Genomic DNA, 27,543 nt, shown 5'->3' on the forward strand with positions numbered 1-27,543 from the left:
CTGAAATGGATTATTATTAATTAATCCTTTTTGAGGCTAAATAATGCCATTATATAAGAATAACAATAGGTTAAATCACCCGTATAAATTACTATAACTAATAAACCTTTTCAATTATATTTTGATGAGAATTTTAAGGGAATTATTTATGTGAAAATCTTCCATTCAAACCTGTTTAACTCAATTGAATATTAATGCCACTTTTTCCTATGATTTTCACTGAATATTTATGAGAATAATTCTATTATTGTTTAACGTTGAAATACATTGTTTTCTCAGTGCAATGTTGCAGGTAACCTGTACGGATTTATTCCTTTTTGTGAAAATTACATCACCACAAAGTAAGCACTCTTATCAAAGGGATTTATAAAGTATTACATAGATATGTATCATGGATGTATTTCCTAGCCAACATACCAAAAGACCGCGTGCATTGAGCGTTAACATCCTGTCAGGCTTTGACTCCTCGCCCTCGGGCTCCTTTGCCATTTGATGATGGGTGGTAATCCAATTTGCACTCGAGGACGTTGCACAAGTTATTGGTGATCCACTCGACCCGAAACTGGATTCGATTTCTGAATGGAGCTCGTTAGGGCCCGGGACTTCTGACGCTGTCATTTCCGCGTGAGTGTCTTTCACATGCAGGCCACTTATTATTTATAAGCAATATCGCGTGGAATAGAACTTTAATTAGATTCGTGAACCGACATGGGACAAAGTGGAGTCCTAATGGTTTCGACGATAGTGCAGCCGGCAATTGTCACCTGCTGAGGCCGAGATTAATGACTCCCGGCCGGGCCAGCAATTCGTCCAACAAGCCAGCGAAATTTATCCCCATCAAGCACCGTTTCGCGTGAAATATTCATTGCAATTTGCACTCTCATTCGGTTTGGATAGGTGGTCTTTTTTTGTCCTTCTTTTTTTTGAACGGATACTGGCACCGGCACTGGGGCTGGTGCTGGCATGGAACTGACCCGAGCCGGGGTTAACGCTCAACTAATCACCGACCATGGCCAGCTGGCAGCTAATAAAGCACCGACACAGGCCTGCCCACTTGCTGATAAATGAGTTTTTGATTAATGCCGACCGCGATTGATTTTCGGCCACCAGAGCACTGGCCACTGGCGGTTTCTGGCCTCCTTCTGGCTGGAAAAATATCCGGATTTATGCCAGATGGAGAGCGGTCTCGGGTGCATCTGGAGATGCAGCCAAAAAGTGCAGGCATCAGCAACTGTTCGCCGTCATGATTTACAGCCAGTTATAGTTTCTCATCGGACACCCCCTGTTGGATAGGTGATTTATCAACCGAACAGGCACTGGACTGGTGCTGTCAGAGGTCAGAAAGTAGCCCAAGTGCCCCAGGTCCCCAGGAATTGCACGCAATCACAGATAAGTAAGCTGGTTGCCAGGCACCCAGGTCCTAACCCAACAAAGGACAAAAAATTACAGGGACTCCAAATCATATCCGTGTTAAAAAAACATCAAAGAAAAATTAATTCAAATATTTGTCAGCAGCTTAAATAGGGGCTAGTGGAAAATCCTTAATTAGAGGGTGGATAGTCTGCTGCCAAAAGAACTAAAGAATCTGTAAACTTGATTTAAATTAAGATTGAAGAGTCTGAACTTTCATTCCATCTAGGTCGAATAGCTTGAGGAATAACCATATAAAAATCCTTTCTTTTATTGCATTTCAGGATGTCGATATCCTTGGCAAATGTGTGATTTCCTGTCGATATATGGGTGAGGGACTTCCATTTCCACTGCCGCTGGAGACGAGAGCAAAACCGAAGAAAAGGGAAACCGCAAACCAACCAACTCTGCACTTGTTAATGACCTCTTTGTGTCCGACATCGAAATGCATTCTCCGAGCCTGCCACACGCCACGAAAGTATGCTATAAAATTTACACTAATTGCAGGACAAGCCCGCAAAGAGGATACTAAAGGTGCCGAAAGCTGTAATTTATATAACATGCTGAATTACAAAAGGATTTAATGGGGGTTTTCTTAAAGGTTTCCTACAAACTTTTTCTTTATGAAAAGAACTTACATGGTCAGAAATTCAAACTAGAAACTTATAATGACTATAATGTCAGTGTACGAAAAATCCAATAACACTCAGGTTTGGTCGAGCGGGTGAGATACCAATTAAAGTCTATATATTAAGGAATACCGGCTGGAGGCCCTGTTCATGTAGGTCAGTAAGCAAAATCGATTGTGATTGATTGCCCAAATTCATGTGGTCGGTGGTGAGGTGGACAGACTTCCACTCCTGGCCCAGGATGTAAGGTGATTGAAAAGCAACCGAGTAACAAAATGCAGCCAAAACAATTAAAATCAAATATCCGGAAAATGTCAAGTCCTCTTGAAAGACTTGAAGGATGACCTTAAATCGAAGCAAAACTTAAAGATGCTAATTTGTATAAATTCATCGGAGATCCAGATATAGAGACTGAATCAAACTTTCTGAAATACATATCGTGAAAGTGCGGAAAGAGCTGGCGAATGCAAACCCATAAAATGCAATGTAATAAAAGCCAACAACTCTATAATATGTACGAGTGAAAGCCAAGCATCAGCAAACACTGCATCTAAGAAATACGTATATTGGGAGTACGTACTTCATGTGTGTAGATGTGCCATGATTTGTGTACCCAAATGGCTGGAGACATCGTCAATGGAGCCGCCAAATCTGACTCAGGGCCAGCAACAATCTTTGCATCCGCTTTCGATCCGGGCTGGTGATGGCGCCAGGCCAGAATCCATTGGTGTCCAGCCACCCCACCCCCTGAAGTCCTTAAGCCCGTCTTAGCCCCTTGTGAGCCACACATATCCTTATTTTATGGCTGCTAAGTAGGGAGCTTCCTAGTTTGAATTTCGGCTTCAGCCGGAAAGGAAACTATCAGGAGCATCGGGTCACGTAGCCGAAAGTCTCAGGGCAGTAACTTCCGGCGGCTACAAACTGATTTTTATAGCTCCTTCTCACAAAAGTTATGATAGATGGTCGGGCAGTTGCAAACAGATGTTTGTGATAACTACTCACACCCAGCATCCAAGGCTGGGGCTCTGGACTTGGGACTCTGGCTTCCAAGTTTATGAAAAATGAGCCAAGATGATTATTCGATGGCAGCTGCAAAGTGTTCGGCCGGCAATCAAGTGTCATTACTTACAAAACTACACAAAAGGGCACAAAAGCCGAGTGGAAATAGAAATCCATACAATTCAGGAAGATACAAAGAAACTACAATTGAAACTGAACTGGATATAGAGCACGGAATCAATTCTATTCAGAAATTGCCAATAGATTGAATTTCAGACTTTCAGTTTGCAGAGAAAAAGCCATTTATTTAAACCGAGAAGTTAAATTATTATTTGTGGGTTTATTTTTCGTTTTAAATAATATCCAAAGGCTTAGGATAGGAGTTGAATGAGAAAGTGCAATCCAACTGGCAGATGTTTCCCAGACTTAAGTAGCAGAAACCAATTAACTCTTTATGACCTGATAGTTATCATTCTCTTCTTGGCCAACAGAAACCACTTAATTGAGATTTTGCTTAACTGGAATACTTAAAGTTTTTAAAACAGTTCACTTCTCTAAACTGGCCCCGCTCCAATGCCGTTTGCCTTATGACACTCGCTTTTTCAGGCGCCTCGCCCACAAAGCGTTGGCCGGCGGGCAGGCCATGAATCTTCAAAGACCCTCCGCCGACGACCCAGGGCCAAACCAGGCCACCCAACCACCCTCAACCACCCACAACCCACATTAAAAGTGGCAAGGCAATCGTGTGGCGAAAAAGGGCTGACAGCGTAAAGAGCGTAACTTGGCCAAATGCCTTCCCCTCTTTTATTTTTTTAATACATATATTTTCACTTATTTCTGGCTGGAAATTGGCCTGGCCACCACTTTAGGCCTAGACCGATCCAAGGTCCCGGCCCAAAATACTCAACTTGGGCCAATACAATTACTGAACTGGATAATTTGAGTTTGACGCGAACTTTGCGAAATTAAAGCATGTGCCTGAATAAATATTTAGCCAACTTTATTGAACGGAAAGCGGTTTCGGGCCTGGTCCATATGAATGGCAAATATGCCTGGTCCAGATAATTATGATGTTAGCAAACATTAATGCAAAATAACAATTACCGGCGTTTGTTTATTAATTTGCAGTCCTGGGAAATGACAGCAATTAATTATCACTTGTGGATGCATTCCATGTTTGCTCCCAGGATGCCAGGATTAAATGGCATCTGTCCAAACTTTAGCTCACCAAAACGAACAAACAAAATTTATGACTAAGGAATGCTTTGAAATTTAAAATTTAATTAAAATTTCATGGCAAAAATGACACAATCATCCCGAAGGCAAAAGTTTCGAAGGCCAAGGAGACAAAGGCAAGAGTCCCAAATCCCAGCTTATCCAAGGACCTGGCCAGCTGGGATATTTAGTCCTGGGTGCCAACAGTGTCCATTTGGATAGTCCCCTTGGAGGTTTAATTATTCAACGCGACTCAGAAACATTTTTAAAATGATGAATTTTAAATTCTTTGTCCCTCCAGCTTTTGTTGGTCGGCTTGGCAGCTTTTAAAAGATTCTATTAATTTCCTGGCAGGTTGGATTTGAATATAAATGTGTCTTGATTTTGGTTTCAACTACACTTGATTTTATTGCATAATCTCTGGTAATATGTAGGTATAATAAACAACATATCAGTGCTCAAATAATAGCCACAATCTATGATTTTTGTGGCCAATATTCCTTATCATAGATATGAACAAAATTAATTTTTTTATTGCCTGCGACGTAATAGCGACTTTTATCTATAGTTCTCAGTTCAATTAGTGTAATTTTGATTATGAATAAGTACCTAAGTGTGACGCAGTTGTCTAGTTACATTAATACATTAAAATTGCCTAATTTTATTAAAATTATTTGAAAAATTATCACTTTAAGTTGTACTCCAATCACTGGAATAATTTCGTTGAAATTGTTAAGATTTAAATTCGAAATAAAGCTCATCCGAATGTTGACTTAATAACTAAATCCTATCTATGTTTTGGGTAAAATAAATACTATTTTAGAATATATTGAGGCTGCGGAAGAGGATGAGTATATTTCTATATCCAGAGTCCTAACAAGGACTCAGATGAGAGGACCCGCGTGTTTCTTTTGGCCCTTGAGGACTCGTCGGTTGTGGGGCATGGCGTAGCAGAGCTTGCTCCAGAAGAGCGGGTCTCCCCACTTCAGGTAGGTGTTCAGTTTGAGGTACGCCTTCAGTTCGCTGTCGATGCCGTTCATGTGCTCCAGCTCCTTGTACAGGATGATGATGATGCGCTTGCGCTTGTCCTGCAAGGTGGCCTGGTAAGCGATACGGAACTCCATTCGCGCCCACACCGAGTCGATAAAGTGCTGCGAGAGCACGATGATCACCCGCTTGGAGTCGTCCACAGTCCGGACTATCTGCTCTGGAATGCAGTCACCCACCAGCCAGTCCCGGTCGTGCAAACAAATGCGGAAGGGATGCGGACCACTTTCCAGCTTGGGCAGCATCTTGCTGATTAGCTCCTCGTCCTTGTGCGAGTACGATATGAAGGCGTCGTAGGTCTTGTCCTTGTCCAGCTCCTCCTCGGAGACCCACCACAGACAGAGGTTGTTGTTGTACAGCCAGATCTTGAGCTCCTTTTGGAACATCAGATAGAAGACTGTGATCAGGCAGGCAACTATCACGAGGCCGCCAATCACGCAGCTGACCAGCAGGACGTAAGACGGACACAGCTCAAAGGCCTCCATCTGCTGGAGGGGCTTCTTCTGGCGTGGGCACATCACGTCACCGATGTCTTTCACTCGCTGCGGATTGGATCGAACGAAGAACAGCAGGGACAGGGCATCACAGTCGCAGGCCAGAGGATTACCCGATAGGGACATCGTCATCGTGTTGTTCTCCATTTGGAGGAACTCTACAAACTGTTCGCTGATGGCCGAAATACTATTGCGACTCACGTCCAAATAGGTGAGATTGTCGGGCAGCTGGTCTCCGGTTCCCAAGTCGGTCAGCTTGTTGTCCGACAGGAAGAGGCCACTCACATTCGCGTAGCCCGGATGCTCACCCACCCCGGGTAGTTCGGTGAGGCTATTGTTGCCCACTTTCAGCACCGTTTGCACCAGCGTGGTTCGTGGCAGGAGGGGCAGCTCGTTTAGGTCGGTGCCGCGACAATCCACGATCAGACTACCCATGCTCCGCTGCACCCAGCAGATGCAGCGCTGGTTGCACTGCCAGTCGGCGGACTTGTACTGGCAGGACTCGTCGTTGGTGCACACAACCGCCTCGTAGGACATGTTCAGGGTGGCCCCGTAGAACTGGGTGTTCACCATTTCGATGTAGTTCAGGCTGATAACGTTCTCGAACACCCGGGGCGACATGGCGGTCAGAGAGTTTTTGTTCAGCCGCAGGACATTCAGCTTGACGAGTGGCTCGAATATTTTGCTGCAGAATGGAGGAGATCTCAGGAGGATTAGATTGTCATTAATCGGGACTAGGTGGTTCTACGAAGCTCAGTGGGGCTATCAAAGCTATTACTCACTATGCTGTACATTATAGGTATATTGTGATTTAAAGTAAAGTCTAAAATCATCTAAAATCTCTAAAAATTCTATTTAGGAAATGAAATATTTTTGTTGCTATGTGGTTTTTAATTAAGACTATTATGATGACAAGACTAGGTTGTGTATGGATTATAAAGAACTAAGATAGATTACTTCCAGTTGCTGTCTTGTAGTGGCTATCTTATAACATTGTTGTATAATTAGGAAAGTAGGAACCAAAATAAGCAAAACCAAGCAACTATAAAATAATTCATTTAAATATAGTGGAATCTAGTGAAGAAATATTTAATCTTTAAATACGAAAGCTTTTCTTATAAATATAGTACAAATATTATACCAATATGCTTTTAAAACTTGTACTGAAATATCTATCTATCTTAGAAACATATTATAAACAACGATACTCTTAGTTTGTTTTTACATTTTTAGTCAAATAAAAAGATTATTTAGTATACCATTAAATCTCTAATAAAAACTATTTCACAATCTTTTTTATCAACATTTTTATAAATACTATGTCAGTTGACTTTTATAAGAGCTCTCTAAGTATCTGCCAGGAAAACGGCTTTATTTATTTATATTTACAATCTGGCAAGTACAAAATAAGTAATTAATTTTCTTAATCCTGCATCTTATCAGAGTCTGATTAGTAATAAATTAACAAACTATATTTTGTAGAGTTTGTTCAAAGAAAGTAAAGGTCCCTAACACCTTACCTTAGATAAAGTTAAAAAAAAAGTAAGTTTGATAAAAAAACTATTATTATTTGGCATACTTTTGGGTGGACCCTTTCTAGAATTATCTAACATTATTATTATTAAATGGTAACCTGATGATAGCACTCTGATAGCCCCACTTAGCTGTCGGAGGAGACACGGAACACCTACGGAGCTATCGCCCGTGCCGGAGGAGGGCTGATAAGTCGAAGCAACAGCAGCCGGGCGATAAGGCGGAGACTCCTCTGTTCCGCGAAACCGACTAATTATTTCGTTTCGAACTTCTTGACTCTGACCTTATCGCACCGTGGGCCATCTTTTAATCAACAATAGCAAGGCGCAAAAAAAATAGCAACAAAGGGGCGAGCAACGAACCTCGATATATCCGTGAGCTTGTTTTTGCTCAGATCCAAAAGGGTTAGGTTGAACAGCCCCCTGAAGGCTTCGTCGGCCACCTGACTGATGGCATTGCAGGATAGATCCAGAGTCGAGAGCTCGCCTTGATCCAGGAATATCCTTGGCGGTAGCATAGTCAGATCATCGTTTCCATTGATCTTGATGAGCTGCAGCTTCCTGGAGCCCTGAAACATCTTGGGGGTCACCTGGGTGGTGGCCTGGGCCAGACGCACTTCCACCAGCTGCTTCATGGCCCCGAACAGATGGGGCTGCAGCTCGCTGTGTCGACCCCGGAGCGGATCCGTGAGGGTCAGACTCAAGTTCCGTAACTGCTGTAGTTCCCGGAGCAACGGATATCCGAAGCTGACCATGCCCGGGGTCTCAATGATCAGCGTTTCCAAGGTGCCCGTTACGGAGGAGAGCAAGTTGCCTGGCAGCATTTCCACATCCACGTTCAGCTGCAGGTCTGTGAGGCTGTCGAAGCCCAAGAAGATGTTCTCCTGCAGCTCCTTCACGTCGCTGAAGAAGCGGAATTTCTTCAGGCCCGGCACAGAGCCAAAATGCCAAGTGGTTATGTTTAGAAGACTACCTGATCCCTCATAGATGCCATCCACATTGTAGCTGTCCCGGGTAACCACCGTCTCCGAGGTGCGGTCCCTGAACAGAATCGTCTTCACATTCAGTACTCCGATCTCCTGCAGCAGGTTGCTGAGGAAGACCTCCGGCCAGAAGGTGTAGGCGTCGAACTCGAGCTTCACCACATCGCTGATGTTGAAGCGCGGCAGCCAGTGGATGTCTCCTTGGGCGTAGTAGCTCATGTAGACCGACGGTCCCGACTCGGAGACCTCCAGGAGCATAGCGTACTCGTCCGGGCAGTGGAACCGAACCACGTTGCCCTCAGCGGCACAGGTGCACGGGTCACTCAGGCCGTAGCAGAAGGTGTTCAACGGAATGATTTGGCCAATAACCGACGATGGCATCACGACTCCCGAAAGGGCCCACACGAGCCACACTATCGCCGAGTAGCAAAGCATTTTGTAGGCACTTTCTGGGCATTTATTATCTATTCTGTTATTTTTTTATATTTTAGACGCGACACGAGCCGGCAAGTTAACACGGCAACGCTCCGACAGTGACTAAATCACAGCTGTTTTTTGGGGTAGTAGCTACGGCCCATAGGCCAGGTCTGCAGACGTTTTTGGTTTGGTTGTATTTTGTATTTCTTATCAGCCTTTTAGCCGTATCGGAGTGGTCGACATGAGAGCCATGTGAGGCGCACTTATCAAAATATTAGAGGTGGCAAGTAGAAAACTAACATTAATTTAAATATTTGGTTTATTTAGAAAGTGATTTCATTTAAATAAAGTTCAGACATTTTTTTAATCTTTTTAGAGCCACTTTGCTTGGTTTAAAAGCTTAGTTTTTCTATAGAAGCTTCAAATATCTTTAATTTCTAAAATAATTATAATGAAATAACTACCTTGGGTCTATATTTTTCAAACAGAAGTTAAAGTCCATTTTTTATAAATTTCACCCAACACCACACTCAATCGACTCTACGATTTAAAATTTACGAGCTCCTCTTCAAAAAAAAAAATATGATTCATGTTTAACTTTATGTCTGATTTGTATTTCTTAAAAATGGATAATATAATTTATCATTCATCCCAGTTTTTTAAAAAACACACATCACTGTTCAGATAATGTTTTTTAATGCCTTGGGCTTTGGCTATCAGAAGGAATTTATTTATGCCGAAATGCCATAATGTTAATTGCGCGCTCATGCTCTTGGCTTGTTCGTGGCTGTGTAGTTGTTGATAAGAATTGTTTATATATTTCTTGGCCCTCGTACAGACATTTGGCAATTTTTTTTTTATCAAAGAAAGCGGTTACTTTCAAGTGTTTGTACGTTAATAAACATTTGCGGTGAGTCAACAAGAGGAAAATAACCTGGGAGTCACACGCGATTTAGCTTCCAAGCACCTTTGCATATTTTCAGGCATTTCCGTTTGTTTATTTATTGAATTGGGAATCACTTTTGAATCGCTATCAACCGGGAAATAAATAACTGATGGAAGTTTAAAATAAATATCATCTATTAAAGAGGGGCCCGGCCATGAATATCCGATGAGAGCGAGCAATATTTAGGCTAAGCCGCGCCTCGAACTGTCACGCATGGAACACATCCTGGCAGGTTGACAGGTGTGTGGCAGCCACGCTCCTGGGGCCCTCTGGGTGATCCGGGTGTGGGTCCAGACAAGAGCCACACAACGCTCAAAAATAAATAAGGGCCAAGTCAATCACTTAAATGGCCTTGAACGCGTCAAGGACATACTCAGACATCGTTATGGACTCTGGCACATAGGCAGCTTGTCAATCGGGCCACGTTCTTCATTGAGCCGTCTTCATTATACATTGGCCATAATTCATTTCGCGTTGGCGGTACCAACTCAATTAACAGTTTTTCTCCAGCCACCCCACACCGCCAAAAAAAACTTTGTTCCAGTGCCGTTGCCGAAAAGTTTGGAACGACATTTTAATTGGGTGAGGTCGACCTACTCATGCAGTGCAGCATCGCCACAGGACACACATCAGAAGTGACCTTTTTGGCTGGCTAAATGTGAAAAGGCAAACACAATTACACGCCCAATTACCCAAGTACCAAGGTCCTGTCCCCCATCACGTATACGCACCGTTGTTCGCATTACGCATGGGCTGGGTAGTGCACCTTTTTGTGCGCCCAGACCCGCATATCCCTTCGTCACTTGTGTGTTTATAGGCTAACATACATATCCTGGCAGTGATGACGAAAACGTTTCAGAGATATATGCATATATTTTTGGAAGTATTCCTTGTTTTAAACTCCAATTGTATGCTTTTGTTTCATTTATATCGAGGCCTGAAATGAGGCTGCCCCCATGGTCTAATGTAGCTACTCTGAACTGCACCCTTATCTTTTCCAAAACACTCTCCCTTTCAATACCACAAATGCACTGCAGCTGCTCTCATCTAACCGGCAATTTGGATTCTGGTAAACGGCAGTGGGAAACCAAAGGGCACTTGACTTTTGACTTTTCAGCGCCACAATGGGGTGCAGGACTGGTGCTGGAAATGGTAATTAGAAGCCTGAAGGCCCATCAATCAGGGCCAGACTGGGTAGTAGCATTTAAAGGGTCGTATCTCATAAATGTCAACACTAAATTAACACAAAACTCGCACAAGCAAAAGGCTGGCTGCTAAATTATGTTCAGGGACGACCGAAACAGGATTTGCCATCCTCTGTCAACTGTCAAGCCCGACCATTGTGTTGGCAGGCATGTAGCTCAGATTGGTCCTAACCTATTTGACGTTTGGCAAATTGCATGCCATGCCATCCAGCCAGCCAAAAAAGGAAATGCATTTTGAGTAGCACATTGCGAATTAAATCAAAATAAACACACAGAAACCCCCCGACAACAGCTTAGTTCTGTGGATAAATAAACGAATGGCAACAACATCAGTATAAACATCGTCCAAATTGTGCTTGCTTGCACTTTTCCAACCGCAAATACATTTTCCTTTTCCATTCCACAGATGAGTGGCTTTACTTTGTGTGTGTGTGCCTGGGTGTACTCGAAAAATCAAATCAAATCCCATCCGAAAAGAATCCCTCGAATAGAATGCAATAAGAATAGTGAACAAGATCAACTTTTAGCAACAAATCAATAAAGTTTTGTGTTTTGTTAGCAGATTGCTTCTGGCTGGCTGCTGGCTACTGACTACTGACTGGGAGGCATCTTGGCAGCTCATCGAAATGGGCAACGTTGCGTATACGCAATCTGGGCCAGGGCGGAGGAGCAAACAACTGGGTAAGTGCAATTTGTTTTGTTACTAGGAATTTACATCTGGATTCAGTACAAAATGCACTTAACTCAGTTGCTTTGGGGTGGTAATTGGAAAAGCAAAAAGGCCAAGCGAGTTCTCGGAACATGAGCGAAAATTTGTCGAGATTAGTAGATTTTCTTGAAACTTATCAGTACTTATTTTTTTTTTTTAGGAAATTGGTTTCTCTAGTAAGGGCTTACAATTTTCCAAGAGTTTTTTGGGATTTATTTATCGTGGAAGTAAGCTCTTTAAACTTAAGCCATTGCATCTGCAAAGGGTGCCCCTACATACAAAATATATGTTATTTTCTAGAAACCCCCAATCTAGTAAAATTAACCATCAGTTTCTTGGGGTCAAACCACTTTCCTTCTATGCTACAATCCAGACAACTCATTTTTCATTGTGGCCCAGGGTTATGTATTAAGCATACGCCACGTCTGCCCAACCGCCATCCTACACCACATGCGCGAGTCATCCCATCATCATTATTTTGCAGCACCCCCATGCCATCCAGCCTGCCCCCAAAACCCTGCCACCCACAATCTACTACTTGCGCCACATTAAATGGCAAAATTGTCAAAATGCCGCAACAAATGGCGACCGTGGCACGTCCGGTGTTTTTGTTTGTGTTGTCTTGTTATTTGCAACATTTTCTTTATATTTCTGTGTATTTTTTTTGTTGCTTCGTAAAGCAGCCGCCTCTTTGTTGTAGGTGTGGCACTGTCTAAATGCTGAAAAATAGAAAGAAAAGTAGCGTGTGTGGAAGGGGAGGAGGATGTGGTGTGGCATGTGCCACTGCATCCGTGTGTGGATCGCCCGTTGGCGATTGTCGTTCCAGTTTGTTTGCTGGTGTTGCTGCTCGCATTGCTCCGCCATTGTTGTGTGCAACAGCAGAAAATGTCGTCAACATTATTGTCAGCATTTCTTGTGGCCAGCCGCATGTGTGGTCCTTTGTCTTAGACTTCGTCCTTTTATCTTTTTGGCAAAAGGAGCACGAAGAATTGCATTTTGTTATTTATTTTTCGCTACATTTGGCGTTTCTTTAGAGCTTTGACGAATATGGGACATACTTTGGGGGAAGTATTACTCCACAAAACATAAATCAATTTAAAATTGTGTCCCTGAGAAACTCTTTCTACTTGAGTTCTGATAAGATGGAACATGTACCTCTGGGACATGAAAGGCACACGTGCCAATGAAAGGTTTTTTTTGTAAAAAAGTATTCGAAACGTATTTCAACTTTCTACAGAAATTAAACAGATGCTGTTGAGCCAACCCATGTATCCCTTACCCGTATAAACTGGATGTCAACTTTTCTTCTTATTTTTAGATGCAGATGCAGGCCAGGCGACATTGCAAGTGTTCGAATGCATCGGAGCATGAAGCAACTACGGCAAAAAATAAAAAAAAAGGAAATTCGACAGTAGCCTGCATGAAAAGAAAAGACGAACAAAAAAAAAATGTGAACAATAAAAATAGAGAAAAAATACTACGAGATGCCAGGGCAACAAAGTTGCAAGTTGAGTTCAGCAAACAGCACACAGCGCCTGCCTGCTGGGTGGCGAGCAGGCAGCTCTATGTAGCGAACATTTTATATATTCGCATACACATTTGTATCTTTGTATCTCTGTATCTCGCTCCCCTACCTGTGGCTATATGGCGCTGACGAGATGGCCCAGAGATGCTCGAAACGAAAACGAGGGGATCTGCAACTTTTTCAAGTGCCTGCCAGCCGAGTTCTCCCTCATCCGCCATCCTCGTGGTCCATCCGCCGGTGCAGTTCTTTACTCTGCTCTTCTCCCAGAGCCAGAGCACTTTTTCCCTCGCAATTCGGGGCCAAGTTTAAACAACTGCACGGACAAGCTCTTCGGCCATCTCATCCGATGCGAAGGATAAACTTTTTACTTAAAATTCGACAGGCGGAAAATAATAATAATAATATTGTGCTTAAGCTCCAACTGCTGAGAGGCACGACCCCTGAAACTTGCAGGTGGAAACACTTTCCAGATGTTCGGGACAATGGTCAGCGAAATATAATTAGGGAAATTAAAAAAATGGTGCCATTATGGTTGAAGGGCTGTCCTTTTCTCTGTTGTCTTGAATCCAACAACAGAGATACAATTTTGTAAAAAGTAAGGTCCGTTTTAAAGCCCTTTATAGAAAAAAATATGAGTAGATCTTCAAAATATTAAAGAAAATATATGCAATATTTTTACTACAAGTTACTACAAGTTGTCTTGACTTATTCCGAGGTTTAGTTAAAAAAAAAGAAGCAAAATTTTTAAGCCAATTAATTAGTCAAAACTACTCTTTTAAAAGGGGGTCTAATCTTACTTTAATTTACGAAAAACCAATATACTGATTAGAATAATGTTTGTGGCAAAAAACATGAGGGCTCCATTAAAAATGTGGTAATTTATGCGCCCGTTTTATTAATCTACTAATGTGTTTGCGTATGAATAATAAAATTTACCTAAAATTTATGAACAAATATTTTAGTCTATAAAGTTCTATTCCACTGTACATTAACATAGGAAGTTGCTTTCTCAAGCACGCAAAGATTACTTTTTGCCTGATGCCCAAAACAACTGCAGCGCATAAATTATGCAAACTCGGCAACTAGCGTGTGCATCTGCATCTTTTTGCACTCTTACGGGTATTTGCATAAGCCTCGGCGAAAGTTGCCTCGAAAATCGGTGCGTGCCCCAATCCTGGGGAACGTCACTCATGCCGTAGACTCATGCCCACCCCGGCATCTGGCATTCTGGCAGTTGGGCATTTTGCATACCACATTTCGGATGCGCTCGAGTGTAAAGTAAACATACAATAAATTATAAGAGCACACCGCCCACACACACTGCCATTGCAATGCCAGTGGAAATTAATGAGACGTGATGGAAAGGTGCGCTCCACAAAATGCTTCAAGTTCTGCAGTTTAGCTGCAACATTATTCGATTCAGCGAGCTGAAAAATTCTCGTTGCATTTGACTTTTCCCAGGACTTTCGTGAGAATTGCCTATCTCTGTAAATTGGCCTGCAGCAGTAATAACTTTTGGGAATACGAATTAGGCGAAATATTAGTCGAAATCCGGTGAACTGTGAAACCTACTGAAGCTGCACTATTTTATTTGCTGAATTTCTAATTGATTTCAAGTATTTACAATATCATCCAAATCAATAGATTAAAGGCAAATATTAAAGTTCATTATTCGGTTTCATCGCCTTCAACTTATTTTCCAGTTTTATGTCTTCGGGCCTGATAACTTTTAGCCAATAAATAGACAACAATAAGTTGGCTGAAACCAAATAAAAGCTAATCATCATAATTATCATTATCATCCGCAGCAAAGGCAGCAGCATCAGCTTCAAATGCAATTAGCTGCGACAAGGAAAAACTTTGCAGCTTTAATTTGGTTGCCACCCACCCACTCACACACTCGACTGCCTAATTAGGAACTTTTCCATGATGCCAGCATACACATATATAATCATAAAATATATATGTATATTTGTTCATGTTACGTGTTATATAATGGGAGAAACTGCCGACAGCATAACTGTCATCAGCTGGGACTTGTGTGACATGTCATCATAACAGGAAGCCAACCGACAGCAACGGCACAGCATCCACATCCTCATCCACATCCAGTATCCTGGAGCAGGACCCAGTCTGTCGAGAGTGCGGAAACTGCAGCGTCGATTATGTCATTGGAGCCCCAACCCATTGCCCATATTTGTTATATCGCCATAATGCATGTCTTATCTGCCGCATCGACAACACCAGAGCCACCCCGCCAGCAACACGCAACATGTATTCTGTTTCTCTGTTAGCCCTGGCTTGTTAGCCTTGTTATAAACTCTAAAGTACACGCCAGTGAAGGCAAGCTGGAGGTGTTAAGTTCAAATATTCCCTGTGTTTACAACTTCATTAACGTGACAAAACGGGAAGCTCCATAATTTACACAAAATAATCATGCCACTAAAAAGGTACCATTAGGAGGTACCAATATCATCGAAAATGATCTTATTTATTTGTTATTCTTAGACCTTTAAAGTACTATATTTTGCAATGAAATGTTTTCTGGGGTTTCTTGAAAGCCTCTGAAGGGGAATAAAATTAATTATAATAATTTCGTATTTTATAAAAGCAAATACATACTTGTAAGCTTTAAGTTATTAAATTAAAAGATTAGCTAAAAAGGGCTATAAGCTAAACTATGTATGTACTCTATGTATGAACGCTTACATAGACAATTTCTTACAATTGTAAATTCTTAGTTAGTATTTAACTTTCATGATCTAGATTCTAGAACGATATTCTTCTTCTTTTAATTTTTAATAATTATTAAAAATTATTATTTTCCTAATTGTTCTACCCTAATACCCAACTAAAATTCCAAAAATAATAAACTCAAACTTTAATTTCCAATTAAAATCATACCCAGTACCCGCATTTTGCAAACAGAAATTGCTCATTTTTCGCTGAGAAAAATTAATACGATTTTATGTCCGCCATTGTCTGGTGGCGTGGCAGCATTGTTGACGCCACTCGATTGGAGGCCATTTGGAGTGTCGGTCGAGTTGCTGGCAACAGCCCGCGGCTATAAATTCGCTTATGCTAAGTAGTGACATATACGCAATGTCATTAAATTAGGGCCGACATCGTTATTATTGCCATAAACAAATATCAATTAAATTTGAATAAAAACGCAATGCTCATAAATCCCTATCGAAACGATGCGAGTGGACTAAAGGGCAACCAGTTTGTCCTGCCAGCTTCCCGGTTGTCCTGCGACGGAAATAAAGATGCATGGAGTGCCAAATGAGGCGCAACCACTTATGGCTTTCGCCCGGATTCGGCACTCACTTTCCACTGGCTGACACGCATCCTGTCACGCATTATAAGTTTATTATGTGCTCTTTTGGCCTCGGTGCACTCCATTCGCGATGGTAGTCCTTGCAGGGACTTCTCCTCTTCACTGGGGGGCTGCATCATTTGCCATTGGCTTTTATGCTGAAATAAATGTGCATAATTTGTCGACATAAATCCTCGGCGTCTGCCGGTCGGATTGGGTTTTCCAGACTTGGTTGCGATTGGATTGAATCGGGGGGGGCTTGGTTTTGTGGCTTCGCTGTCGTTAATTTGCTGCCTAATTGAGCGAATTACTCGAGGAATTTGTATCGAGGAACAGTCGAAGGGATCTGCAAGTTTTTAACTCAACTTTTAACCTTAAAAGTGGCAGCGCCTTGAAGCCTTGCTTGCCATTTCTAGTTAACTTAAAAGTTTCTGCGAAATCTTCAATTTACATTTTAATTTCTCATTGCAATTGCATGGCTGCAGCAAGGCCAGATGGAATTTGAAAGCTGACTTGACTTTCAAATGGGCAAGGAGCCGCCTCTACCTCCTCGTCTTTGCTGCCCATGAGGTCCTGTCAATGGCAGGAGTGACCTTCAAATGCCAACCGAAGAACCGTATCAAATGCAACAGTTCAAACAAGAGCTAGCAAAAAAAAAAAAAACCAGTTACCGAAACAAAAAGTTTCTGTTTTTGCTAATGCAAGGGTAAACACGCATGCACAAAGTGCCACGCCCACTAGCAAGAAGGCTGGCAGGATGGCAGGCTAGCAGGCAGGCAGCAGGACTCGCAACGAGGAGCATAACATTTCGTAATTGAGGCGCAAGTTTTTGATGGCATGATAAGTTCAAATGCAGCTTCGTCTTGCCTGAACGCCTCGCATGACTGCCACACAATGCCACACACATGGGCAGATCAGAAAGGGTTGAAGGGAAGGGACTGGCAGAGTGACGGGCGGTTGGTGGGCGGAAGGACCACATGGCTGACTGGGCGCCACGAGACGCCAACGCGTCCTTGAGCGCACTTTTCTGCCACTTGCCTTCTATTTGTAATTTTAACGAGCTTGCTTTTGGCCCTGTCCGTGCTTTGTTTTTTGTTTTGCTCCGGCTCCTGCTCCTGCTCTTGCTATTTTGCTTACTGTTTGTGCAGCTCGACGAGTGTCGGGCACTTGTGCAATATTTGCAGCAAGCGCGACATGATGCAAGAAGCTAGCAGCTACCAGCTCAAAGGCCTTTCCTCTATACACATTCAATGTTTTGTTTTTTGCTCGTGTTTTTTTCCAGCCAGTTTCCTTTCGACTGTTTTTTAGTAGCGCTCGTCCTGTCTCAAAAGAAAATGAATTTCCTTCAGCGTTTCCTGGCAGGACTGTCTCGCTGTGCATTTATAGAAGATTTGATGTGAAACGCACACAAGCTCTCAACTAAAAACTACACAACTACAAACTACTTGGCTCTCTCTATTTCTTAGTATATCTCCCACCCACAGCAATTTCCGGCGGAAGCGCGAAAAACTTTTGCAGGTATTTAAGTGGCCTCTTCTTTGGCCTGGCAAGTTGGCAAAATTCCCTAAGCCAACTACTTACTTTGGCCCATTCAAAGTCTTTCTTCGTCCGACGCCATTCTTCAATGTGCACACTTCCGTTTCCGGCCATGGGCCTCGAGTTGGGAAATCCTGAAAATGCGACACTAGCAAAACATCAACTTCAAATCTAAAGTATTTTTAATTTTACGGAGAGGTTGCCTCGAAAGTGAATTTTTTGAAAAAGGAAATTAATGAAAAGCTTGCCACCTAGACATTTTTAACCAGGGAATTAAAATCTTTAAAATGATAATCTATTAAAGTTCCATAAATTTTGGTCTGTTGTTTTAAAGAGCCAATGAATGCCACAAATTATGGATTAAAAATACAAGAAAAAACTTAAAATAATCAAAAGCAATGCAATTTTTTGTATACATTGAAAACTGTTATACAATCGAAACACAAAAACATCCCATCAATTACCATTTAAAAAAACAGAGAGAACAATTTTTTGCCACTACCGGTGTTTCTTATTTATGATTATGAAAATTACAACCAGCTACCAAACATTTTTTTTAATCGAAAAATATATAAAGAGAATAGGTATTTTCGGAATTTAAAACAAATTTTACAGAGATCTTTACTAACAGATTCTTTAAAAAATGTATACACCAAACATTAAGTTATATCTACATTATGTTTTCTAGACCAACTTCTTAGGCATTTTTATTTAGCTAATTTGCCATTACAGAGCCCGAACTCCTGCGGCTCCTAAAAAGCTCCTAACCTCGCTTAGAAGCAAACATTTCTAAGCAGGCACTAGAGTAATGATTTGCATATGTCTTTCGGCTGTCGGAACATGGAATGAAATACGATTTCGTATTTACTTTAACACAAAATTGCTTTTAGTGGCTGCTACTTGGTCGCGCCTAACAAATTATGTAAGCGTTTTCGATGTCGCTTCGAGTGTGCGAGTTGCGAGTGTGTGTGTTGTGTGGCATAGCGTCTGATTTATGAACAAGAATGTGCCCCAAACCACAAGCAGCCACAAGTCACCTTCTAACCAATAAGCCAATTTTAATTAAAGAAAAACATTTTAGCTCAAGTGGCAAATGCAAGAAGGAATGCAATAAAATAGGACGAAATCGGCAAAAGGTAAAATTGTGTCAGGGGAAAATGCGAAAAATGTGCCATTTGCTGGGTGAAAAGTGAAAGGACGCCATGGTATTTTCCACTGCACTTTCTCCTCCTGACAGGGTCAAAGAGGTATGTCCTGGGGCAGCCACCCAAAAGTACGACCCGCAAATGAATGCAATGAGCCGGAGTCAAGGCAGAAAAAGTCCGAGTTCACTTTTTCAACCATTTTTTATTCATACAGAATTCAAATTTCTAAAGCAAATTAATTTGTCTTGCAAATTTTTTTGGGGCTGGAGCTAAAAGGCAAAGTAGTTTTCAGCATAAAATGCAAAATGGCTGAAACAAAAAAAGTTTCTGAAAAATAGAAATTGCTCTTCAAACAGACACTTTTGTGCAAAAACATAGAATCAGGATAAAATCCAATCAAAAAATGTGATGTTGATAAAACAGGCAATTTTTTCTCTTCGTTGTAGAAAATAATAGCTTTGCTGAAATGAAATTCTTAAAAAGGTATAACCATATAGGAGAGCTTTAATATATTATAGAATATAAAGGCTTGGCGTGACTAGTTTTAAAAATATTAAATACATAGATATCCCTGGACAAATTATAGCAATTGTTAAATGGATACGCGCCCCAAAAAAACACCATCGATTTTGAGAAAAGCCAACGTTTATTTCGTTGCCTCGACACGAACGGAAAAAAAGGACGCAAATCGATTTTTGACCAACCACGCCGGTCATTAAAGGTGTGTTCTATTCTACTAAGGACAGGAGAGCGTGACCAGGTAAATTACTTAATTAACGCACTTCTCCGACAAAGGCAAACTTGCTCTCCGTCAGTCAAGTTTGTGTCAAAAAGTGTTCTGCATTCGGAGACCTCGACCTTGTTGAAAAAACTAGCCAAGAACTGCCTGAATTGTGTGTAAATGTCAACGAGATTGGCATTTCGGTGACAACTTGACCTCTTGACCTCGCCGATATCGTCATTCGGCAGTTTAAACTTTTGTTATTTTTTTTTGTGGAAAAATCAATTGGAACCAGAATTGGAAATAGAAACAAAGCCACGCACAGGTTCTGTCAGCAACAGAATCAGAAATCGTGGAACTTTGTGGCCGAAATTGACAGGCCTCCATTAGGGCGATCAAATATGCAGACATTGCCAATTAGAGGAATTTTTTGTGTAGCCAGCAAATAGGCCATAAAAAGTGTCAACATGTCACATGTACGCATATACACTTTAATTCCATTCCACGTACGTAAGGACGTACCGTTCGACGTGGAAGAAAAGCGAAAAAACAAGTTTCCTCCGTCATAATCTTCATCTGCTTTTCATGTAGCCGTGCAACGAGCTCTTTGGCTTATTATTTATTGGCTTTTTGATAAGCCAAATTGCCAAGTGTGGTCTTTTCTGCCTTACATTCTTTATGACTTTATAATGCCCGCTCAGCGCACTGAGGCAATCCTCCCATAAATCTTTGCCACAGGAGTCTGGGTTGTTTTTTTGTTATTCAGTTTGATTTTGTTTGTGACTCCTTGGAGTGCAATAAAACAATTACCAGGACCTGCTTAAAACCGTATTTGATATTGACAAGAGGCAAGCTGGAAATGGCAAACTGGACACAGGACGTTCACACAAACTCAATCACTGAAATGGATGTGCCTCTGATTTTCCGTTCGAAGCATTCGGTTTGCACAGCCCTGGGCCAATTCTCGCATGTCTGTCAACACAATTCACAAATATACTCTGTCATTCAATATTGTTGTTTGTCAAACATTTTTAGTCGAGCCATGTTGACTCGAGTGGTTCATACTTCCCAGTACCACTAGGCGTATGCGTAATATGGATTATCGTTTGAACATATTACTCATACGCCTTGTGTGTCGCTTTACCGAGATTTTACATATGTTTTTTAAAAGGTTTTGAATAATTTATTGTACTAAAAACCCAATGGAGCAAAGAGTATAATTTGATAATAGTACATTTTTGATTTATTAGGTATTTAAACACATTACTCAAGTATCGCTACTTCGAATTTGTACAAGTTTTTCTAAAAGGTTTGACTATTTTTAAATGATTTACTAAATATACAATGGAACATACGTATGATTTGTCTTTAAAAGTTTTTAATCAAAAAATTCTATAGGTTTTTTATTCTAAAAATACTACGCTTCCGAAAGCCCTCCAACAAGGTTTGATTTTGGTTCAATTTTTGCCAATAAAGTTGATTTATTTTTCACTGGTTGTGTAATAAATCAAATTCCACTCAAACCCAGTTGAAGTTCACTTTATAATATTACAGAATATTTATCATAAAACCTACCAAAACCAATATTAGAAAATAATTTATACACACTATATGTGAATGTTAAAATTAAAATCAATTTACTCACTTTAGGTCTGTGTTACTTTTCCAAATCGCTGCATTCGGCGTGGCCATCAAATTGTTGGTTTTTAATTCGACGTTTTCATTTCATTAGCATAGGCGTGATTGGTATTTAAGCATTGCAGTTTAGCCTATCGATTATGGTGGGTAAAATATTTCACTTTGCACACACACTTTTCTTTGCAGGAAGAATATGGAATTTGTATTTTTGGACACACGTTAGGATATGCCACCTTATGTATATGTATAACTGATGGATTATATTATAGACACCAATAGAATCGAAAGGACTGAAAGGAAAAAGAAAGAAAGGATAATGTATTAGCTTATGCAATACCCCAGAGGAACAAAGTAATCTCATAAACATTTTAGTCACATACGTGACCAACGTATACCAACGGGCTCTAACCCTTTATCTAATTTCCCAAAAAGCAATTCCACGACCTTGCCAAAAGCATTAATAACAATTCTCCCACATATAATTTGTTGTAAATGCATGCGTAAGCGGCTCTGGCCCAAAAGCAACGCCCATCAACCAATTTGATTGCACAATGGCTAGACAGGGGCAACAAAAATATTTTGAAAGGATATGCCTGGCATTGGATGAGTGCGTGAATATTGTACAAAAAACATGAAGGCTAATAAAGGGTTTAGTTGCGCATACAAACGACAACGAATACATATTCACACGTGTCTACTCTTATGGGTCTGTGAGCTACAATTTTTGGGTGAAAAGTTTCGTGATGCACAGTGGTTGAGTCTAGAAAATATAATTTTGACGTCTAATTGTAATGTGATATTTATCAGAGCTACAAGCCTTTCTCTGTGTAATGTGTACTACCTTATGATTTTGTTTCTTCCTAAATTATTTAATTAGGAAATTATCAGAGCGTTTAATACAAAATATGTCAGTACATGGATAATAAATAATAAATAATAAAATAAATAAATAATATTACTTCGTATAATGGCTGTTTATAAAGTATAATAAAGTGTATTATAATTTCACAAAGTTATTTTAAAGGTATATTGGTCACTAAACCTTATTTAAGGGCCAATAACTAAGATATAGAAGAAAAAATAATAAGTAAACTTTCTATTATTTATAAGCCGCTTGAAAAAAATCTACAGGGCTTTAATAAACTGCTACTTGAACGCCAACCAAATGAAAACCATTTCTCTGCTCCTTATTCTCACATCTCCTTTCATTGTTAATGTGGCACTGTGCCCACACTGTAAAGGTCCTTTGGCCGCTCACTCCCTTTTTTTTGCCCTTTGTAATACTTTTATTCCATTTCGCCTTGTTTTGCGGGCACAGATGTGACATCGCCTGTCGACCAGCTTCAGCTGAGATTGAGGTCCTTCGATTGAGATCCCCTTTTATATTTAATGCACGTTCCCGACATATTTAACGAATTCGGAGTGAATTTGGTTTGGTTTGCGTTATGCCTTCTGGCTAGAGCGATTTACATAAAAATGTGCATTAAATTACCAAAACCTAGGGACCTTACATGTCCTTTAAGGATTTAAAAAGTCTCATAAAAGCACCGAAAGCTGGAGAAAGCACGCAAACTGCATATTTACTGCTGCTCCTGCCATAAAGTCCAAAAATATAAAAACTCAAAGACGACAATATCAGCGAAATAAGGTTTTTAACATTTACGAGTGTCGCTTCTTATGACCGAAAATAAAAGGAAATAAATTCAGAAATTCACCAATTCCAATTTCTTTTTTGGTCGTTATATTTTTTCGCAGGATGCCAGAAAACACGTGCATCCTTTGCGTCCCCAAAACGAACTGAATTATTTGTGCAATCGTTTTAACCCTTGTTGTCAAAGTTTAAGCGCATCTTGAATTATTCAGGGAAAATATTTAAAAATGTGTGGCTTGCCGGATTAATTAATTTCTTGGCTGTAAACGAATTTGCATGGCAAATAAATAATAGTCTCTGGTCATATTTTCTGGTGCTCGACCATTCGGCCAGTCGGCCAGAAACCTGTGGCCCAAAATAAAAAAATGGAAAACCATAAAAAAATATCAGAAACCTCACCCACGCAAAGTGAAAATGTAGGTCAGCAATGTGAATTGAAAATCAGAAGAAAAACAACAAAACTCACACATGTCGGGCGGGAGGGAAATGAGTGTGTGTACTTTGTGTTTTGTGCCGCAGTGTAAAATCAATTTTCATGAAATGTGCCATGCGTCGTATGAGTAATCAGCGGGGACAAGCCAAACAAACAAAGCCTGGCCCAGACAAAGAGCCCCATCACAAATAGGAGTACGTAGTACGTACATATGTGTGGCATTCGTGTATTGGATGGCGGTAACATATTGCGATATAAATCAATTTAGCGCTAATTTCAATAAACCGAACAGGCCTATAAAAAGCACCAATGATATAATTCGATAAGTAGAAAAGATTGCCGTTAAAACAAGTGGCTAGCCAGTTTATTGGCTATAACTATTTTCAAATGACCTTGCCGTCGGCTGTCGGCCGTCGGGATTAGCACGAAGGGACTAATTTTAGACAATTAGGTAAATGATATTAGAGCTAAACACTATCTTGTACCTAAAAGTAGGCAATGTTTTGTTTACCTTGTTATTGAACTCCAGTTTTAGTTTTCTTTATTCACTATTGTTTGATGAGTTTGCCGTTTTACATTAAATTATTTTAAGTTTTTTGAGTTCTATTTAAATCATCAATACTATTATTATGAAGTAGCAACAACACATTAGAATCTTTAAGTTGGGCAATTTCGAACCCTTTTTGTTTTGTTTGTTTAGCTTGGACTGCAGTTGCAATTGCAATTGAAAATACTCGTAGCCCGGACCGGAAGTATGGATGACGTTATTCTTTCCACCTTCGCAGTTGTCTCCATCGTTACTGTCCCCGAATTTGATGTTTTCGCAGTTTTTTATGCACATTTTCTACGGATGACCTTTGTACTCCTCGGCAGTCAGTGGTATTATTGTGCTGGCGAATTTATTTGATTACACTTTCACAGTTTCACGAATGGCTTTGCTTCCCTGTGAGCTCATTTCCCTTTGCAGTTTATATGGGGCCGTTTGTTATCAAAGTCAGGGGTTTTCATGGCTTTGAAACTTTGCTTGTAGCAGTTCCATAAAATATGTGTATGAAAAAAAAACGCTAAAAGAAGAACTCCAGTTAAAGTCAGTTGATCAAACATCTAAGAGGTTAATAAACATAAAACGGAAGCACAAACTCAAAGTGAATAGAAATACAATGACGGCTCATCGAGGAAGCGACTGCCAAGGGAAGCACATTTCTTGGGGTGAAGGAGCCTACTTTTTCGGACATTTTGCGTATTGGATTTCAGAGGGAAAATATTTGAACTGCGGATTAAGATGATGGGTGTGTAGTCCAAACAGGTTCTTTGGGTAATGGCATGCTTGAAAGTTTTCAAGGATTTTAATGGGTTATCTTCCTTGAGCAGATAATCGGATATTTTCTTTTAGAATTTCACTTTACGGATTATCTTATTTAATTATCGGATAATACGTTAAGACAAAACATTGGAAGAAAATAATTAAAATAAAACAACCATCTGTTCTACTACATATCTATATCTATCGTTCTTAAAAATTTAAACTGCAAACTAAGGTCGTATAATATTTCTAGTCTTAAAGCTTCATTGTTTGGCCTTAAGCTGTTAACTTAATCACACACACGATTCAATCTATCCATCTATCCAATAGAACGATGGGACATTAAAAGTTTTATATGGCCAAGAGCAAGGATGCTCCAGGGACTCCTTTGGGCTTTGGCAAAGACAAACGCGTTTATTTCAATCTCATTGGGAAATATCACACATACGCCACGTGGGCCCACCTGGGCAAGAAACGGGAGTGGGGAATGATTTCGGACGAGTTTGCCACTTTCACTTTTCACTTCATTTGACGCGAACTTTTGGCGCTGATATTGTTGCTCAATCAGCCAGCTGGTGACCCAAGTCCGTGTGCCACACGCTCCCTTTGCAGCCGTTTTGTATACTAAAGGACACGGACACGGCCTGAAGGCGGCGAACACTGGATGCCGAGCAGCTGCGTCCTCGAGTCCTGCGGGAAGAGAGCCTCGCTCTCACTCTCTGTTCGGCTTCAGCCTGTGGTTTCTGTCAGTTGCGCGCGCAGGAGTGTCGGGAGAGCTGGAGCTGCCAAGTTGGCCAGTTCGCTTGGCTTTTTTGTTTATAACAACAACTGTAGGAGCCAACAACAAGGACTAGGGAGTATATCGTCGAAAGTGCCTATTGTTGTTGCCTGGCTTGGCCATGTTTTTTATTTTTAGTTTTTGTTTTGCGAGCTGCTGCTGGTATGCTGTTGCTATTGCTTACTGCACTTAACTTGAACTTTTGGAGCTTGCTTGTCGAAAAGTTGGCAGCGGACAACTTCAAGGAATTTTGGAAAAGATTTCACTTCATGCTGAGACATTCAGGCGTTGGCCGCCAGGCCAAAAACACCCCACTCCACCAACACACAATGGCACACACCCATATGTGGCTGGTGTGGCTCCTCAGCCACATCCTTGCGCGTCCTCACACGCCCACGAAACGACTTTGAAACAAATTCACGTTGGCCTTTGGCTTTGGCATTGGCCAGTCTCATTAATGCCAGAAGTTATAGTCTTGTTTGGCACATACTCGCCGAATGAAATTTTGCAAATATATATCCAAGACATTCAGCCCATCAAGTTGACTAATTTGATGCTTTCAGCTTAGTGTCCGTCAAATGGCTCCTTAATAAAGCCACAAAACAAATGTCGAAAGGCTCAGAGATGAGACCAAAATCGGTCTACAAGTGTTAGGGGAAAAAGAAACTAATAGCTTATGATGGAGCCTTTTATGTATATAGTGTTGATTGTGTTTTTTATTCTTGAAAGAAAGTTAGACTAAAATTTCTTCTACACATTGTATTCCTATTAAATCATACTAAAATGTTTGAGAATACAAAATACACCTTACCCTAAGTTTAAATTAAATTTTCAAAATAAAAGAAAAGTTTTCTCTTTCTTTGAGATCGAATTCCCTTGCAAGTTGAACAAAAATTTCTTTTGTGGGCTCGTCCTTGAAAAATCCCAAAAACGTCTTTGCTGCAACTCATGAATGTGCCGATGCCTGAACTTATAGACTTTGCGGTTTAGTGTGGATTTTGCAAAAGCAATACACACTCGTATAGCTGTTTTGCATATCAGCTCAGCACTTAGCACTCCCAAAGCCCCCAACCACCCGACAGCCCCCGGACACCCTAGACACCCCCCAACACCCCATTCTGTTTTCAAATGCATAGAGTCGAGGCTGGATGGGGTATTCATCGAAATTATCATCTCGCTGTGCACGCTTCGGCTCCGTACGTGCCGTCGCCAGGATAGCTCGAGCTGTTGTGCGTCCTTGCGCCTTGGACGGGGCCCCATTCCCCATAGCCGATGCTCCATGCCACACCCACTACCACTCGCAACCCCCTGCCCATGGTCAAGCTGCTTATCTCACACAAAACACTGGTTGCTTTTTGAAAAAGAAAACGACGAGACTTGCCAAACAGGAATTGGAGCAAAAAATTGCAAAAGTGAAATGTCGAAATCTTTGCTATTCAAAGGCGAGAAGGAAAAATAAATTCATAGAAATTATATACAAGTTTATGGCGTGCCAAAATCCTAGTTTTTTTTCTAGATTTTCCTACTTTTGTGTTTAGTTTTTTTCAATTGTTTGCTGTGACTTTTGCTTCAACAAGTACCACGTGGGAGACTGGCTTTTGGCCTGGCTAGCTGTAAGCCTGTGGGTCTCCTTAGGAAGTGGTCATAAAACAATTCGGAAAAAGGAATTTGCAATACTCTGGTACATGCATAAAAACTGACCATTTGGCTTTGGGGAAAGGGGAAGGAGAACAGTTGTACTAAGGCAGTTAAAAGGCAGTTTTATATTCATTACGAGTCAGGCTGCAGGAGAAGAAACAACAACAGCCAACGGCAACAGAAACTACCACAACAAACAACAACCAGCCACAACAGCCAGCAAGCAGCAACATCAACAATTTACGATTCCAAACCGAGTAGGTCGAGTTT

General features: G+C 40.9%; 3 protein-coding genes across 3 annotated transcripts in view; all 3 read right to left on the minus strand.

Moving 5' to 3' along the window:
- The window catches only part of LOC108131231 (streptococcal hemagglutinin), a 54,467-nt gene extending 53,832 nt beyond the window's left edge, over nt 1–635 (minus strand). Inside the window, exon 1 of the mRNA XM_043212737.2 lies at nt 418–635. Coding sequence (XP_043068672.1) covers nt 418–618 — 201 coding nt within the window. The 5' untranslated portion in view covers nt 619–635. The remainder of the gene's footprint in view (nt 1–417) is intronic.
- A 4,000-nt stretch (nt 636–4,635) lies between these two features.
- Nucleotides 4,636–8,829, minus strand: Tehao (tehao). The gene is made up of 2 exons (XM_017250016.3): nt 7,690–8,829; nt 4,636–6,479 (listed from the first exon to the last, which is right to left on the minus strand). The coding sequence occupies exons 1-2, from the start codon at nt 8,742–8,744 to the stop codon at nt 5,138–5,140; spliced, it is 2,397 nt and encodes a 798-aa protein (XP_017105505.2). The 5' UTR covers nt 8,745–8,829; the 3' UTR covers nt 4,636–5,137.
- A 15,325-nt stretch (nt 8,830–24,154) lies between these two features.
- On the minus strand, nt 24,155–24,715 carry LOC108131237 (uncharacterized). The gene has a single exon (XM_017250022.3). The coding sequence runs from the start codon at nt 24,393–24,395 to the stop codon at nt 24,162–24,164; it is 234 nt and encodes a 77-aa protein (XP_017105511.2). The 5' UTR covers nt 24,396–24,715; the 3' UTR covers nt 24,155–24,161.
- Nucleotides 24,716–27,543: the final 2,828 nt, after the last annotated feature.

This window comes from Drosophila bipectinata, chromosome 2L (assembly GCF_030179905.1).
Source record: "Drosophila bipectinata strain 14024-0381.07 chromosome 2L, DbipHiC1v2, whole genome shotgun sequence".
Classification (NCBI taxonomy): Eukaryota; Metazoa; Arthropoda; class Insecta; order Diptera; family Drosophilidae; genus Drosophila; species Drosophila bipectinata.